This window comes from Ambystoma mexicanum, chromosome 9 (assembly GCF_040938575.1).
Source record: "Ambystoma mexicanum isolate Mex_15411 chromosome 9, UKY_AmexF1_1, whole genome shotgun sequence".
Taxonomy (NCBI): Eukaryota; Metazoa; Chordata; class Amphibia; order Caudata; family Ambystomatidae; genus Ambystoma; species Ambystoma mexicanum.
Genome location: NC_090931.1, coordinates 1,538,331,580 through 1,538,348,471, shown reverse-complemented (window position 1 = coordinate 1,538,348,471; position 16,892 = coordinate 1,538,331,580). Strand labels below are relative to the sequence as shown.

General features: G+C 45.0%; 1 protein-coding gene across 1 annotated transcript in view; it reads right to left on the bottom strand.

The window, feature by feature from the left end:
* LOC138489472 (zinc finger protein 586-like) overlaps positions 1-15,776 on the bottom strand; it is a 155,028-nt gene extending 139,252 nt beyond the window's left edge. The window contains exons 1-2 of the mRNA XM_069617208.1: positions 15,515-15,776; positions 8,579-8,705 (exon numbers count right to left, since the gene is read on the bottom strand). Of these exons, the coding sequence (XP_069473309.1) occupies positions 8,579-8,705; positions 15,515-15,631 (244 nt within the window). The 5' untranslated portion in view covers positions 15,632-15,776. The remainder of the gene's footprint in view (positions 1-8,578; positions 8,706-15,514) is intronic.
* Between the last annotated feature and the right edge of the window lie 1,116 nt (positions 15,777-16,892).

Here is a 16,892-nt window from a genome sequence, read left to right as displayed (position 1 = left end):
CCCAAATGTATATGAAATTCACTGCTTAGAATAAATATGCTAATAACACTTTGAGGGTGTCATTTGTCACTAGCATGAGATCACTGCTCAGCACAATAGAACCTGTATTTTGGGCTGAATTGGGTATTTTTGCTCTCAAAGGGCTGGCCCCGAGGAAGATTTTGCCCAATATCAAGACATTTGGTGGCAGCTTTGTGGGATTTGTGAATAGCAGTGCCATGACATGACAAATGGTGTGAGAGAACACAGTGTAGAGTGGGGAGCAGGCTGTCGCATTTCCTTGATGGTCTCACTGCAGCTCTGAGACTTCAAAAGGCAGCAATGTTGTGTCGGTTTGCCGTGGCCGATAGCTTGTGTGGTTAAGACTCCCTTCAGTAAATCAGTCGTGACTGACTTATTGCATGGGATTGGTGCCAGGGAGTACAAGGCAATAAACGAGCGGGAAATGGCTTTGTTTAAAGCACTCCGATGAATGGTTAAGAAAGATGTATGCTCAATTAGAAAAAGAATTTTATCATGTGGTTTCCCAAGTTTAAAGTTGTAATTTGGAATGCATAATGAGATGGAGTTCTCATCTCTATTCTGTCATGAGGGCAGGAAAAAAAAATAATAATTGCAGGGATTTGACATGCAAATTGTGAATAGTGATTTAACCATTGACTCAGCCCCAGTGTGCTAGCGAGTGGGGGCTGTAATGTTCGGAGGCGAAGGTTCGTCTTTTTTGATATATGCTTTTGAAGGGTTGGCATTCCTGAATAATGAGGAAGGGGAATGAGCCATGCTTAGGAGAATGAGTAACATCTGTGCTGAGAGCCTAAAGAGTTTTTTCTTTCTTTTGGCAACTGTAAAATTCCATGTGCTAATGGTGGCAAATTCTGTTTAAAGGAAACACACTAAAATGGTTATATTGCATTTTAGGCTGTGCCATGCTTTTATTGGGTGAGAGACTCACTTAAAAGGAAAGTGAGTGAATGTTATTTGGATTTTCGATTTTTGTGTACTGATTTGAAATTGCAGAACCAGCTTGCAATGGTTGGGGGGAAAAACAATTTATATTTTTCTAAATTGCCCCTGGAGTATTTTTGACTGTCCCCATGCTATGCCATGGATTTGTGCTGTTGCCTTAATAGTGATGTATGCTTTGGAAATAGTGACCTGTTGACTGTGATACATGGGGAAAAATGTTGTTGACACATTAAACAGCCCACAAGCAATAGAGTGTGGGTTGTTCTTGCAGAAAAAAAAACGTGCAGGGAGCTGCACTAAATATGGCATTTTTATTTTTTAAATGCACTGAACTGAGTGGTTATAGTTTGGCAATGGTACAACAGAATGAAACATCTGTGTGTGATAAGATAGCACAAAGATTTAATGGGTTGTGAGTTCTCTTGAAAGATCGCACATTACAAGAAAAAAAGACGCTTTGACATTTTGCAAAATTACATGGAGTAGAAAAATGACAAGAAAAGTGCCGCTTTTGAAAACAAGAGTCTTGCTGTATGTGCAGAGCTTGTGCCTTGAAGCTGTCTTGGGCGAGGTGCGTGAAGGCAAACAAAAGCAGAAACAGTACAAGAAAGAGTTAATTTGGATGAACTGTCTGAAACGAGTGAAGCCGCCACAGTATAAGAGTTATAGGCAAAAGAGATAAGCTGCGTGCTAATGGCGCTGCCAGGTGCACACGAAAGATAAACATGCCTGCATTCCTGAGGAAGGGGGAGCAAAAACAGAGAGCTGTTCAAAAAGTAAAGAATTTGCCCAGTAAACTGTGGTACGGAGCAAAGGCTTCATGCAGGATGGCAGACGGGCACATCACATCTGAACATTTACCTATGCATCTGTGAATGGGCCAAGAAAAGACAGCTGCCCATTCCAACAGACATTACTGTGCAAACCGCATTCCCATGTGATGTGATGTGAAGTGAAGTAAAGCGCTATTGCTGTGCAAGCTGCATTCCAATGCTCCATGTGATGTGAACTGAAGTAAAGCGCTGTGCACTGGAGAAGAAACCTCTAGGCGCTTTGAGAAGAGAAAATACACATCTGGCAAACTGCAAGCTACATTGCCAGGGATGGAGTAACTGACAAAGACATTATGGCATTCCAGATGGAAGCAAAACTGACAAAAAGTGCTTAGCCGTTTTGCAAGAGACAACATGCAGAGCGGGGCTTTGAAGTACAACATGAACACTGCACATTAGCCATGATCCAGAAGCCACACGGCTTAGTGCAAGAATGAATGATTTGTTGAAGCAACAAAAGAAACTGACTCAGACTATCGCACTCAAAGGAGTGGTTCAAAAACAGAAAACGCCCTTTGAAAAAATGACAAGTGAAAAAACCAGAGACTTGAAAAGACACTGCTAAGAAAAGAAAGATAAATAAACAAAGCTGCTTGTACAACTGTAAGCGGTATTGGACTGAAAGACTTTACCTTTGAAAAATGGAGTGATGCCAGCAGGGCAACCTAAACCAAGATCATGGGACACTGGAAGCAAGTTGGCGCCTGGCATTTGTAATCGCTTTGGTGAAAAAGAAAAGCATTCTGCGACCTGGGTACTTACTATATGGCTTTGTAAAAGCACAGATCAGTCTGAGGTACCATTGACCAGCTATGATTGCATTGCACAAATGAGTTTGTGATTAGGCAGTTACACCCCATATGGTTGAGTGTAAATAAGCCCCCAGAAACATGCAGAAAGGTGATAAATAATTGCAGTAGCAATGACAAAGTGTGTAGTTACCTGATGAGACTTTTTGAAGATGGGGGTGGTATTATGGGAAGGGGTGGATAACGCTGATATTGAACTTTTGATGAAATCCTAACATTTCTGTTTGTATTTTGCCTAGGCAAAGCACGACAAGACATTTCATAATATGCAGTTTGTGGGTGACACTGATCAAAGAAGGGTCAGACGCATTCTCAGAGAAAGCGAGCCACTGCGACATGCTATTTCAACTTTAACGTGCCCTGCACCACACTCAATGCTGTAACCTGCGAATAGTGTCCAACAGAGTAATAACTTTTGCTGAACTGGCACGATGCAGACTTGGCTAATTATCAAGTATTTGATGCTACACATTTAAATGACATGTTTTGCCCTTTCTTGTTTAAAGGACTATGGACAATGAATTGTGGACTGTAACATCAGGCACCACATACAGCTGTGTGACACAGCAATTGAATGCTAACACATTGAAAAATGGTTTTTAAATGCACTGTTGAGATGAATCTGAAAAAGCCAAATGGTTTTACTCTTCCAACTGAATGGCTTTAACCAGAGATGTTTTGTTTTTTGAAAAAAAAAAAATATTCTACATTGCACGTAGGCAGGAGAATGATTTATGAACTGTTGGGGCAGCAGAATTATGCAAGCAGGAGTGTAATTAATTTTGAGATAAGATGAGTGCGCACATCAAAGTCACCTGTGCGTAGGTTAAGATTCTTAATTGAAGTAATGCTGCCAAGTGTATGAGCTATAATTTGAAATGGTAATCTTTGAAACACTGGATACTTTTACAGCCAGCTTAAGGCAGGTAAATGAAACCATGACTGACTTGATGTTTGATTTTATGACACAGAGTGTGACACGGTTTTTGTTAAACCAACCAGTTTCATGTTTTTGTGGGGACAGCTGTCTCCAGCACACTAATGCAAAGAGTCACCTTTTGATTGTAAACATTTGGAATAATTCTTTGGAAAAGCGCTGCAAATGAGTATCCACATGGAATTGCTAGAGTACTGGCCTGGCACATTGTCAGGCATCTTTTGTCACTGAATGGATACCATTTGTTTAATTTGTCTAATGTGATGTTTTTCTGACCAAGAACTGCAGCGAGTGTTCTCGCCAAGATCTTATGAACTATAACTTGACTAAATGAATTTTTTCCATGGTGTGATGAAACAGCCACTGCCGGATAGTAGTATGGTGTTTGTGGCTAAAGTTATTATTGTATATGGTAGATATCCCACTTGAAGAAGGGTATTCTCCAAGTCACAGAAGGTAGACACTGTGAACCTGTTAGATTTTCCAGTGGTAAGACAACATGTAAATTGTAGACTGGTAATGCACACCTTCATTATTACAGTGCTACACTTAGACATAGATTTATCATGAGGCAATGTTTCCTTAGTACTACCAAGCTGCTACAAATGGAGTCCATTTCTATGGCCCATCACTAGAGTGCGCGTAGCTAGGGAGCTAGATTCATTAATTGCAGGAGCTTTATATGCTTGTGACATAGAAACTGTGCACAATAAGCTAGCCACTATGGGTTCTGATGCCAGCTCTGCTATAGAACTTCTGGCCTAGTGGGGCCCATTGATATGCCCAGCACTGCTACAAGTATTGACAGCCAATTGAAGATAACAGTATTTTAGACATGAAGACATTTTTGTCTGCCATAGGGCAGGTCAACAAGACTGCTAAATACACACAATGCATTGTATGGCAAACATTGTTAAATCAGCAGGTGTTGGCTTTTTACTGGGTGGGGGCGACCATCCTCCACACACTGGCACGCAGAGCTACAGTTACCAGCATACATATGGATTGAATTGCTTGCTTTTGATTGCATGAATAACACATGCCATGCTTTGATGTAAATTAGTAGAATTGTTTTTATTTAGACAACCTGGTGCCCATGGGTTCACCTTGTTCACGAAATTAGATGGTTTCTGGTTGGGTTCCACCTACCTGGGGGAAGTGTCTAGTCACACAGCCCATAGTCACGCTTGAATGCCCTGGGATCAGGGGGAGGGTAGGCCCTTAGGGTGAAAGGCTGCCAGGTTTTAGAATTGGTAACCATACATAAATGCAATAGTGCATTGTAGATTAGACTACACTGGATTGCCTTGACATTTTAACTGCATGCTGCTTTTTAACTGACAATCAGTTATACAAAATTGATTTAGGTATTTTTGTGTAGGCCAGGTTTTGGCTAGAGTAAATGTCCATGTTCACTTGGCGTAGGTATTTTTGTGTAGGCCAGGTTCTGGCAAGGGTATATGTCACTGTTCACTTTGTGTACATTTTTGTTTAGGTAGTGTTTTACCTTGCATGCCACGCTAACTAACCGCTAGAAGATAGTTTGCTTAAACCTCTTGCAAAGCCCCTAGGTCTTTATCACTGCACTAAATACTATGTTGATAGGTATTAGTCAGCATTTGTCGCACAAACGTTGAATAGGGGTGGAATGTAGTGATACACGAAATTGCAACCTTGCCAATCAGGGCTTTAGATGACAGCATTAGCCGCTGAAAGCCAATAGTGTATTCAAAGTATGTGCTAAAAATGCTGACAGTAGTCTGTTGTAGCACTTCCATTATGCAGTAGTGAGCTACAAGGAATATGCAGGCCTAGTATGAGATAGGTCAAATTAAACATTGTTGATAGACAGGCAGGGAGGGCCCCTAGCCATGTAGCTAATAGGTTTTTGGAGTGTTTGGAACATCATGGCACCTATATAGCGCTTAGATAGCCAGTCTTAAGCGCTATAAACACTAAGCTATGAGTGCATGCCTTTTAGAGCTTGCAGATGGGGTTAATACATCCCTGCTTCCCTTAGAATATTCAGCCTCACTAACGTTAGCCCTGGCTCCAAGCTAATCTTCCTTTTCTCTGGGAAGGTACTGATAAGACATTCCTCAGCCAGCGCAGATGGGAACAAGGGAGGGGGTAGGAGCGAGCAGGGAGCATCTCAGAGAGAGCTGGGTTTTTTCCATGAACCAGCCTCACAGAGAAAGTTCTGGAACTATGCGTCATGGTGACTGACAGCAAGAGAGTATAAAGTATCCATGCACACATGGGATCAGGGGGAGATCGCCTGTGGACTTGATTCGTGTACAGTCAGGTGCCCGGAATTGGCTCTCACGGTGTCCTCCAGCCTTGTTTTTCTATGAGCGGGGCTTGTTTTACAGCTAGCTTATGAGAAACCCAGGTCTCCCAGGGCTGAGATTAAGGGACGTAAGACTGTGTTTCTCTATGTTTATGTTTCTCTATATTTCTCCATGTTTCTCTATGTTTATCTAAGTTCCATGTTTCACTATATTTTGCATTGCTCTTTGTTTTATGCTTTGTAATATTCTCTAACTTGAATCCCAAATGTATATGAAATTCACTGCTTAGAATAAATATGCTAATAACACTTTGAGGGTGTCATTTGTCACTAGCATGAGATCACTGCTCAGCACAATAGAACCTGTATTTTGGGCTGAATTGGGTATTTTTGCTCTCAAAGGGCTGGCCCCGAGGAAGATTTTGCCCAATATCAAGACAGCATGGTAATGGAAAAAAAGTCCGATCCATGTGGTAAGCATGGTACTGCAAAATAGAAGTCTGATCCATGCAGTAAGCATGGTAATGGAAAAAAAGTCAGATCCATGTGGTAAGCATGGTACTGGAAAGTAGAAGTCAGATCCATGTGGAAAGCATATTACTGAAAAATAGAAGTCTGATCCATGTGGTAAGCATGGTACTGGAAAATAGATGTCAGATCCATGTGGTAACCATGGCAATGGAAAACAGAAGTCAGATCCATGTGGTGAGCATGGTACTGGAAAGTAGAAGTCAGATCCATGTGGCGAGCATGGCACTGGGGAATAGAACTCAGATCCATGTGGTAAGCATGGTACTGGAAAATAGAAGTCAGATCCATGTGGTAAGCATGGTGCTGGAAAATAAAAGTCAGATCCATGTGGCGAGCATGGCACTGGGGAATAAAAGTCAGATCCATGTGGTAAGCATGGTCCTGGAAAATAGAAGTCAGATCCATTTGGCGAGCATGGCACTGGGGAATAGAACTCAGATACATGTGGTAAGCATGGTACTGGAAAGTAGTAGTCAGATCCATGTGGCGAGCATGGCACTGGGGAATAGAACTCAGATCCATGTGGTAAGCATGGTACTGGAAAATAGAAGTCCGATCCATGTGGGAAGCATGGTACTGGAAAATAGAAGTCAGATCCATGTGGTAAGCATGGTACTGGAAAGTAGAAGTCAGATCCATGTGGTAAGCATGGTACTGGAAAATAGAAGTCGGATCCATGTGGTAAGCATGGTACTGGAAAATAGTCAGAACCATGTGGTAAGCATGGTACTGGAAAATAGTCAGAACCATGTGGTAAGCATGGTACTGGAAAGAAGAGGTCAGATCCATGTGGTAAGCATGGTACTGGAAAATAGAAGTACGATCCATGTGGTAAGCATGGTGCTGGAAAATAGAACTCAGATCCATGTGGCGAGCATGGCACTGGGGGATAGAACTCAGATCCATGTGGTAAGCATGGTACTGAAAAATAGATGTCAGATCCATGTGGTTAGCATGGCAATGGAAAACAGAAGTCAGATCCATGTGGCGAGCACTGGGGAATAGAACTCAGATCCATGTGGTAAGCATGGCACTGGGGAATAGAACTCAGATCCATGTGGTAAGCATGGTACTGGAAAGTAGAAGTCAGATCCATGTGGTAAGCATGGTACTGGAAAATAGAAGTCTGATCCATGTGGTAAGCATGGTAATGGAAAATAGTCAGATCCATGTGGTGAGCAAGGTACTGGAAAATAGAAGTCAGATCCATGTGGTAAGCATGGCAATGGAAAACAGAAGTCAGATCCATGTGGTAAGCATGGCACTGGGGAATAAAACTCAGATCCATGTGGTAAGCATGGTCCTGGAAAATAGAACTCAGATCAATGTGGTAAGCATGGTCCTGGAAAATAGAAGTCAGATCCATGTGGCGAGCATGGCACTGGGGAATAAAACTCAGATCCATGTGGTAAGCATGGTCCTGGAAAATAGAAGTCAGATCCATGTGGTAAGCATGGTACTGGAAAGTAGAAGTCAGATCCATGTGGCGAGCATGGCACTGGGGAATAGAACTCAGATCCATGTGGTAAGCATGGTACTGGAAAGTAGAAGTCAGATCCATGTGGCGAGCATGGCACTGGGGAATAGAACTCAGATCCATGTGGTAAGCATGGTGCTGGAAAATAGTCAGATCCATGCATGGTACTGGAAAATAGAAGTCAAATCCATGTGGTAAGCATGGTTCTGGAAAATAGAAGTCAGATCCATGTGGCGAGCACTGGGGAATAGAACTCAGATCCATGTGGTACGCATGGCACTGGGGAATAGAACTCAGAAGGAGTGAATTATTTCTGCTTGCACAAGATTTACTAATTTTAACCACACCTCTCAGTTGTGATGAATTGTTACAACATTGCTTCCAAGGTGCCGGTATGAAATGCACCAATGCTTGCGAATTCACTACCCGCCTACTGGCGATATACCTTCTTTTCTTCATCAGCTTTCCCGCATTTTATTAAACAGCATTGCATTTAGCTCAATCACCATTTAGCATATAATGAACAGCAAGCAACGGTTTAGTTATGGGCAGCATATCAACCATACCTACATACAGCAACAAGTAAATCATTCAGGATGATTGGTCAAACTTATGATGATGTAAAATACATGCAAACACAGAATAACAGAACCCTCTTAGGAGAGTCTGAAATAAGAAGGCAGCCCTTTCATAGACTCTAGAGCCACCTGTTAAAGATCAGGAGTGTAACTTTACCCAAAGAGAGCAGAGCTTGGTGGATTTCCTTCATGACATTCCTGTAAAGTTCCTTCTGCCACTCCTTCAAAATCTTCCACTCGTCTTCAGTGAAACAGGCAGGAGTGTCTTGGAAGGTGGCCTGCGCCTGGAACAGAACATCTATGAATCAACATTCACCACTAAAAATTTCCCCCTCTGCTTACACCTCTCAAACTCCAAACCAGACACAACCACAAACCTACAGCACAACAAACCGCTCAAACTCCAAACCAAACACAAACCTACAGCACAACAAACCACACAGACTTCATTACATTGCAACAAGAAAACATAAAACATGCATAGATTCACACAACAGTACACAACGACTACCGCTGCAAACACCCGAGTCCCAGCCAACGGACCCAGGCCGCCAACAGCACATCACTGCTCCCTTGCACTTTTCCAGCTTATTCCCACTAACTCACCCTCCCTTTTTCCCCTCTTTCAGAGCCGCAAGAGCGCCAGGGGACCACTCCGGTGGTGATAGTGTGCGGTACAACATTAACATAACATGTGACATCAATTATTTACTATTTCCATTCAGTGTACTACAGTATTCAATGAATGTCGGTTAATTTCAAATGGTTGTACGTGTTTTTAACGAGGTCACTTTCCTTGTTTGCCCATTACTCGTGCACTTTTCCCTGTGGTAGTTTTCAATTTCTTTTTTTAATGTGGGTTTCCCATACCTCCCCCCCACCCAGCTCCCCATCTAACCCACCCCGCCACCTCCCACGCCCCTAAACACCAAATTATTTATAGTTTTTTTTATTGATGAAAACAACCAACCACCGGGAAAAAGGCACGAGTAAAGTGCAAACGAGCTAAGTGACCTCGTTAAAAACAAGGCATACGTTTCAAATAAACACGCCATCTCCCTTCTCTGCCTTCCCTCACCAAATCCTTATAACTGCACGTTTTCACAATAGCAAGATTTAACAACCTGAGTTTTGTTAAAGGCAAACCTCACAAGACAGCAGGAGTGCCCTGCTAGAATCACAGAAAGGTTCATGATTGTGTAGCAGTGAATGTCGCCCTGTTCGTCCCATTCCTCCATCACCAGGGCTTTATGTGCAGACACTGCATAAGCACGACCCATGCGGAGGCCACACCTTTGTCTATGCACACTCATCTCTTGAGCTTCTGTGGCGCACTCTACAGTCACATTTTCCACATCCTGGGGGCCATCCAACTCGCACCACATCATTGGTGCCACTCTTCTGTGCTTGGGGGGGGGGGGGTTCAGCCTGCAGACTGGATTCCTGGGCACTGGACTTAAAGCTCGCCTGCCACAGGATCTCCATTCCCCACCGGAACCTTCCTTCCTGAGTAACCTCGTTGTCAAATCTTTTGGCTCTCCTCTGGTGGGGTCCGTTATCGATTGCAACCCACAGATGGCCTCCTCGGCAGCTCCTCTTCAAAGTTGATAACTTTTGAAAGTTCTCACAATTCCCTGGTGTGTACACATCAGGGAATCTTTGAGAACGATTAGTCCAAGTGCAGCCTAGGATAACTCAGATGCAATCAATCCGTTGACTAGGATTGCCATCAAGACAGAAGATCAGTTGTAGGACGAAATTGTACTGGTTTGCAAGATCTAGGACTCGACTAACCTCTGCACATATAGGCATAGAAAGTCAATGCTGGGCTATGTGTGGTACATGGACATACTGAAACCCAAATTTAGAATACTTCCAATATGTCAGCTCTTGAACCGGTGGGATCCCAAGGTTTGTGAGCGACGTGAATACTGTAAGACAACCCTGGAAAACGCTGCTCATTTTGTGTTAATTGTCCCTCTGTATGTGGGTTTTAGGAATCTCCATCTAAAACCGATATTCCTCGACCCCTGGGATTAGGAATACAGTGAAAGCCATGGACCTTTGCTACAGAACCGATAATGGAGCTATGGTTTGCTCGGTTGCAAAGTGTTTACACAAAGCATGTAGAGTGATAGGGGTTCTACGGTGTCATGCTGGGATGACAGTGTAGGGTGTTAAGATGCCTTGTAGGGATTCATGTGCTGCATTGCGGATGCCTTGTGGGGATTCCTGTGCTGCATTGCGGATGCCTTGTGGGGATTCCTGTGCAGCATTGCGGATGCCTTGTGGGGATTCCTGTGCAGCATTGCGGATGCCTTGTGGGGATTCCTGTGCTGCATTGCGGATGCCTTGTGGGGATTCCTGTGCTGCATTGCGGATGCCTTGTGGGGATTCCTGTGCAGCATTGCGGATGCCTTGTGGGGATTCCTGTGCTGCATTGCGGATGCCTTGTGGGGATTCCTGTGCTGCATTGCGGATGCCTTGTAGGGATTCCTGTGCTGCATTGCGGATGCCTTGTGGGGATTCCTGTGCTGCATTGCGGATGCCTTGTGCTGCATTATGTATCCGAAGACGGCTCGCATGGTCGCTAGAAGCTTTCAACTGGAATTCATGTGCTTCCATTTTTACATGAAGTTACTGCTGGTCTATGTATGCACTGTACACTTTTCCTTATATGACGATGCCTGTATTTCTATGCATTTTAACTTTTAATGTACATATATGATCGACAGGTTAGGCGTGAAGGGTGTTATTGGACTCTCTTTATCTGCTGTATCGGTTGAAATGATTCAAAAATAAAGCATTGTGTCACAGAAGTATTGGCACTCATTGCTTTTGTTGTTGGGTACAAGCACGGTCTGAGGTACATCAGTACCTTTCCAATCTCAGATATTGAACACACTCTAGGGTTCTGGCATTGGACCGGCACCAATTAAGAATATTTAGTGTATGGTTTTATACGCTGCAAGTCGATTTTGCTGCTTGGGGCGACTTCGAACATGTATTACCGGAACTGTTCAACAGCCCAAGAAGTTTGTGGTCCTGTAGTGGCTCGCTGGAGCGGGTGTAATGCTCCACATCGGAGTACGGAATGGACTGCACTTTTCTCTGGTGCGTGCCATCCCACCTTTGGACTGTGCATTTGTTGGACTCATTTTGGAGATCATTTTTTTTTTGATTCTGTGCCCAATACCCTCATCAATTCCACTATGTAGCATTTCTGATACTTTTATTGGGTGCCCAGAGGAGTTCATTTTTATGTTTAGACGAATACCGGCAAAGTGACAGGGCTTTCATAGCTCTGATATATCAATACATTCCCGGGCAGATAAGGAGGTGGTCCAGAGAGAACATGCTCTCACTTTGTGGGGGCAGAAAAATGTAGTTGCTCCTGAAATTAACGATATTGAGATTTCACTCTTAAAGGAACTTGACAAATGTCAGAAAGAAGAACAGGATCTGGCTGTGTTGCAGGAATGGGGGGAAGCCACCAATGGACGCTTAGTAAAAGGTATTAATATAAAGGTATTAATATTTATTATTTAACATTTATAAAGCACATAGCAGCCCAAGGGCATTGTGGCGCTGTTGCAGACATAGTAAAGACATGAAATAGAAAGGAGAAGGCACTGTACATACTTAGGGGAGTGGTGAAGGTATGGTCAGGGTGGGCAGGTGAAGCTGCGTTAGTTAAAAAGACAGTAGTTTTGAGCTTGTTCCGAAATACTGTGAGGGAAGTCTCGGCTCTGAGTGTGTTGGGTAAGTTGTTCCACAGTTTGGGTGCTAAGTGTGGGAAGCCGATTCCACCTGCTTTGGCTCTTTTGATAGGAGGGATACGTAGTTTATTGACGTGGCAGTTTCTTTTAGGGCGAGAGGAGGTGTCTCTGGATACTGTTTCTGATAGGTATGGAGGGGCAGAGAGGCTTAAGCATTTGTGAGTTAGAGTGAGAGTCTTGAAGGTGATTCGCTCATTTATGGGAAGCCAGTGGGCATCTCGTCTGGCTTGCGTGATGTGGTCTCTTTTGGGTTTCGTGAGGGCTGCTCTGAGAGCATTATTTTGGACTATTTGGAGTCTATTTAGGTTTTTGGCAGAGGTTCCCGCTAGGAGAGCATTGCAGCAGTCTAATTTGGCTCCAATGGTGGCTCTCGCGATAGTTAGGCAATTTTTGTCTCAGAGGAAAGGTTTGACTGCGTTTATGAGCTTGGTGGTGTGGTGTGGGCGGATGAAGAGGCGATGGCACTAACCTGGCGAGTCATAGTCAAAGTGGCGTCTAGGAAGACCCCCTAGTGTTTTGACTGCTGGAGAAACTGGGATGATGGAGTTATCGATAGTGAAATTGCAGTATTGTTGGCTAATTTTGGCTAGTGTTTCTTTAGGGCCTAGGATGATAGTCTCAGTTTCATCGCAGTTGAGACACAGCCCATTTTCTGCCATCCATGCCTGGATAGTAGTGTAGATTTGGAGGAGAGCTGCAGCGTCCTGGTCATAAATGCCTGCGAGTGGGAGAAGGACCTGAGTATCTTCAGCATAGTTGGTATAAACTATGCCGAGAGAGTCCAATCTGTCAAAGAGCGGTTTTGTGAACAGATTGTATAAGGTGGGGGCTGTGCAGGAACCCAGAGGAACTCTGCATTTGATGGTGGAAGGGGCTGTATTCGACTGGTCTGAGAAGACCTTCATGGCTCTGCCTTCCAAGAGGAGGCTTTGTTGGTGAAATGAGCAGCATGGCTGAGGTGGGAGATGAGAGTATTGTGATCCACAAGGTCAAAGGTGGCCAAGAGGTCCAGGAGTAGGAGGAGTGCCGGTTTGATTTTATCCATGATAGTGGTTATTTGATTTTTAAGGTCCAGGTAATAGGTAATATTTTGATCAAATATGCACGTTTGGATTGTGGTACGGTTCTTGCAAGATTAGCCGAGAAATTAAGAACCATTCCACAAACAGAAGAAGGCAAAACATTGCAAACAAATTGTTTTGATTGTAAAAGGAAACAAATCTCAGGTGGCGCACTTACTACAGGCGAAGCAACCAGACATAGGAAGTGATCAAGCTAGTGTATCCGAGTCGGACATGAGAAGTAGTGAAAATGAGGAACTTTCAGTCAAATTGAATTTTTTATAAGAAATGGGGTTTTTGTGCCAGGACGGAAGAATGAACAAAAGACCCAGAGGTTGGGGACAAGGGTTCAGAAAAACAAAGAACACCAGGCGAGGGAGGAGGGGGTCCGAAGGGAGATGACAGACACGGGAGAGAGATCCATGCACTCTGGCAAACGGATATAGATATGACTAAAACCTTTAAAAGTAAATAAGTGATTAATTTGTCGAATCTAGAATTAACAGAAGATCAATTGAGAGTTAAGTTTTGGTTTAAGCTTTTGCCAGACATCGTTCTATAATTAAGTCGATACCCATATTGACTTCGACAAATATGAGAAAAATACGTCTACGAACATTTGTCAGTGTGAATCCTTCAAAGAAACCTAAAACAACACAAGGAGGCCAAACTGGTGCGATTAATGTTCTGGATTCCTTCTCAGATCGTTCCCTGATAAAGCACGCAATGGATATTGCAGACTACATCACAGTGGAACAAATAGATACATGTGCCATCACGAAGACCTGACTACATGAGGCGGCAGGACCTGCTGTATCAATCACGGTCCCCATCGGGTACTCAGTTATTCATGCAGATAGACCCAGGGGCAAAGTGGGGCGTTGGGGTGCAATTGATTCACAAATCATCCCTCCAGAGTCACAAATGATGCCTCCCAATACAAAATCCATGTCAAATACTGTGTGCCAAGGTTCTAATTGATCCAAACACAACCATTGACGTTGTGCTTGTTTATCATCCAACCATTGCCATGCCTAAATTTCCAGAAGTTCTGGGAGACATACTCACCCTGTTTATTAAACCCGCTTCTAGGGTAATACTATTGGGGGACTTCAATTTAGGACTCCATGATGAGTCAGATCAGGGGCTACTATCACAGAAAGGACATTGGCCTTCCCCATGGTCAGAGCATATGCTTATCCAATTGAACATTGCCTGCCCGCCCACCCCGGTCAAGGAAACCCAAACCAGTAAGGGTGGTGACGACATCAAGACACACAAGTCGACTATCGGCCGCAATATTACCTACACTTTTTTTGAAGAAACGCTAAAAACACTGCCCCAACTCTGCGAACAAAATAGCGATGGCCTACCAAAACATGCAAGCTCCAGAAAAGATACACCATATTTCGAAAGAGGAATCCAACTGTGGGTACTCTGATGACATTCAACACCTTAAAGCAGACACGCGCAAACGTTTGAGTGCTGGAAGATGGCGAGAGGGGAAATCAATAGAAACAAAAATCTGGCAGCAACTAAAGCTCATAACGATGCTATTACCTAGGCCAAGAAAATTGCCTTTGATCAAAGGATAAAAAGTGTCAAGTTAAATACTAAAAAACGGTTTAAAATCTTAAGGGGATTGGAAAACCCAGCCCCAGTTGTATTTGTGGCCAATGAAGCCAAAGAATGGTGTGACTCCATCCAAGAGGCGCCGATTCATAAAATAAAAACGACCCAGGAGGATATGAAAGCAAAGCGGGATCTACATGGTAAAACTATCCACCTAGATATCCCCAGGGGGGTGAATTGAACACCCCCGCCTTTGAGTTTGCACCAGTCACGGAAAACGAAATGTTGGTCTTGGTTCCAGTTCAGGTAGTCATAGTGGACATTACAAGTGCAGGGACAGGTAGAGACAGGTACAGAGACCCACCAGCCATCCTTACACACCCAGCTCAGGCCTCAAACTGACATTCATGAAACACTCGCTCACAGACCCACTCAACATTCTCCTGGGCTGCCCATCATGCATACACCAACATTCTAACAGCATGCACTCCTGGCCAGTGACAACACAAGACTTACATTACAGCAGCCGCCCCACTATGGTATTGGGCTGGTGCATAAGGCAGGCGGATCCCATTGGGAACTCCAGCATTTGCACCGCCATGTTGCGTTCCGCCCCACCTCTCTGCCATACACATGATTGAGAATGAGCTGTGGCATGAATGCAAGGTCTTAAAGCCCCACCTCGTGCGCGCCCCGGCCGGACATGTCTCCACAGTAGCACTGCATGGATCGCCGTCCAGTGACGCGGGATAGATTCCCTCCAGTGATCCTGCAGGGATCGGGCGCCGGAGACCTCATACCGGAGTAAGAGCAACAGGCGAGCTTCCGTGGTTCCACTGAATGCCTCCCTACACGCTAGGACGCTGCACTGCGGCTGCGCAGAGGCCGAGACACGGCACGATGCACTGCGGATGCGCAGAAGCAGATGACCTACAGGCTGCACTGCGGCTGCGTAATAACAGATCCACGACACGCTGCACTGCGGCTGAGTAGAAGCAGACCCTGGGTTATACTGCGGCTGCGCAGAAGCAGATTCCGATTTTACTGCGGCTGCGTGGAAGCAAAGATTTTTGTGTTGCACTGCGGCTGCGCAGAAGCACAGACACTGCATGGTACACTGCAGCTGCGCACAGAAACAGAGACACGCCGCCGAGGCATGTGAAGAGGTCATGGTATACTAGTCATCAAGCCACGCGCCGAACGGTAAACCCATCTAACGCCCCCTCTACTAAGTAGAGAACCCCACAACCCATGTGACCCTACTAAGCGGACAGAAGAAAACTGGGAGAGGGGCTGCGGGGGCTTAGCTTCAGCCCAGAGAACCGAGGCGGAGGGGGCAGAATTCACTGGAGTGAAGCTGCACTTGCCAGCCGCTGTCTGCACCCCTATAACCTGCTGGGACCCAAGTGCTAGCCACTGTCTGCACCCCTATAACCTGCTGGGACCCAAGTGCTAGCCACTGTCTGCACCCCTATAACCTGCGGGACCCAAGCTGTCTGCACCCCTATAACCTGCTGGGATCCAAGTGCCAGCTGCTGTCTGCACCCCTATAACCTGCTGGGATCCAAGTGTCAGCAGCTGTCTGCACCCCTATAACCTACTGGGACCCAAGTGTCAGCCGCTGTCTGTACCCCTATAACCTGCTGGGACCCAAGTGCTAGCCACTGTCTGCACCCCTATAACCTGCTGGGACCCAAGTGCTAGCCACTGTCTGCACCCCTATAACCTGCTGGGACCCAAGTGCTAGCCACTGTCTGCACCCCTATAACCTGCTGGGACCCAAGTGCCAGCCCCTGCCTGTACCCCTATAACCTGCTGGGACCCAAGTGCCAGCCCCTGCCTGTACCCCTATAACCTGCTGGGACCCAAGTGCCAGCCCCTGCCTGTACCCCTATAACCTGCTGGGATCCAAGTGTCAGCCGCTGTCTGCACCCCTATAACCTGCGCGAACCCAAGTGCCAGCCCCTGTCTGCACCCCTATAACCTGCGGGACCCAAGCTGTCTGCACCCCTATAACCTGCTGGGATCCAAGTGTCAGCCGCTGTCTGCACCCCTATAA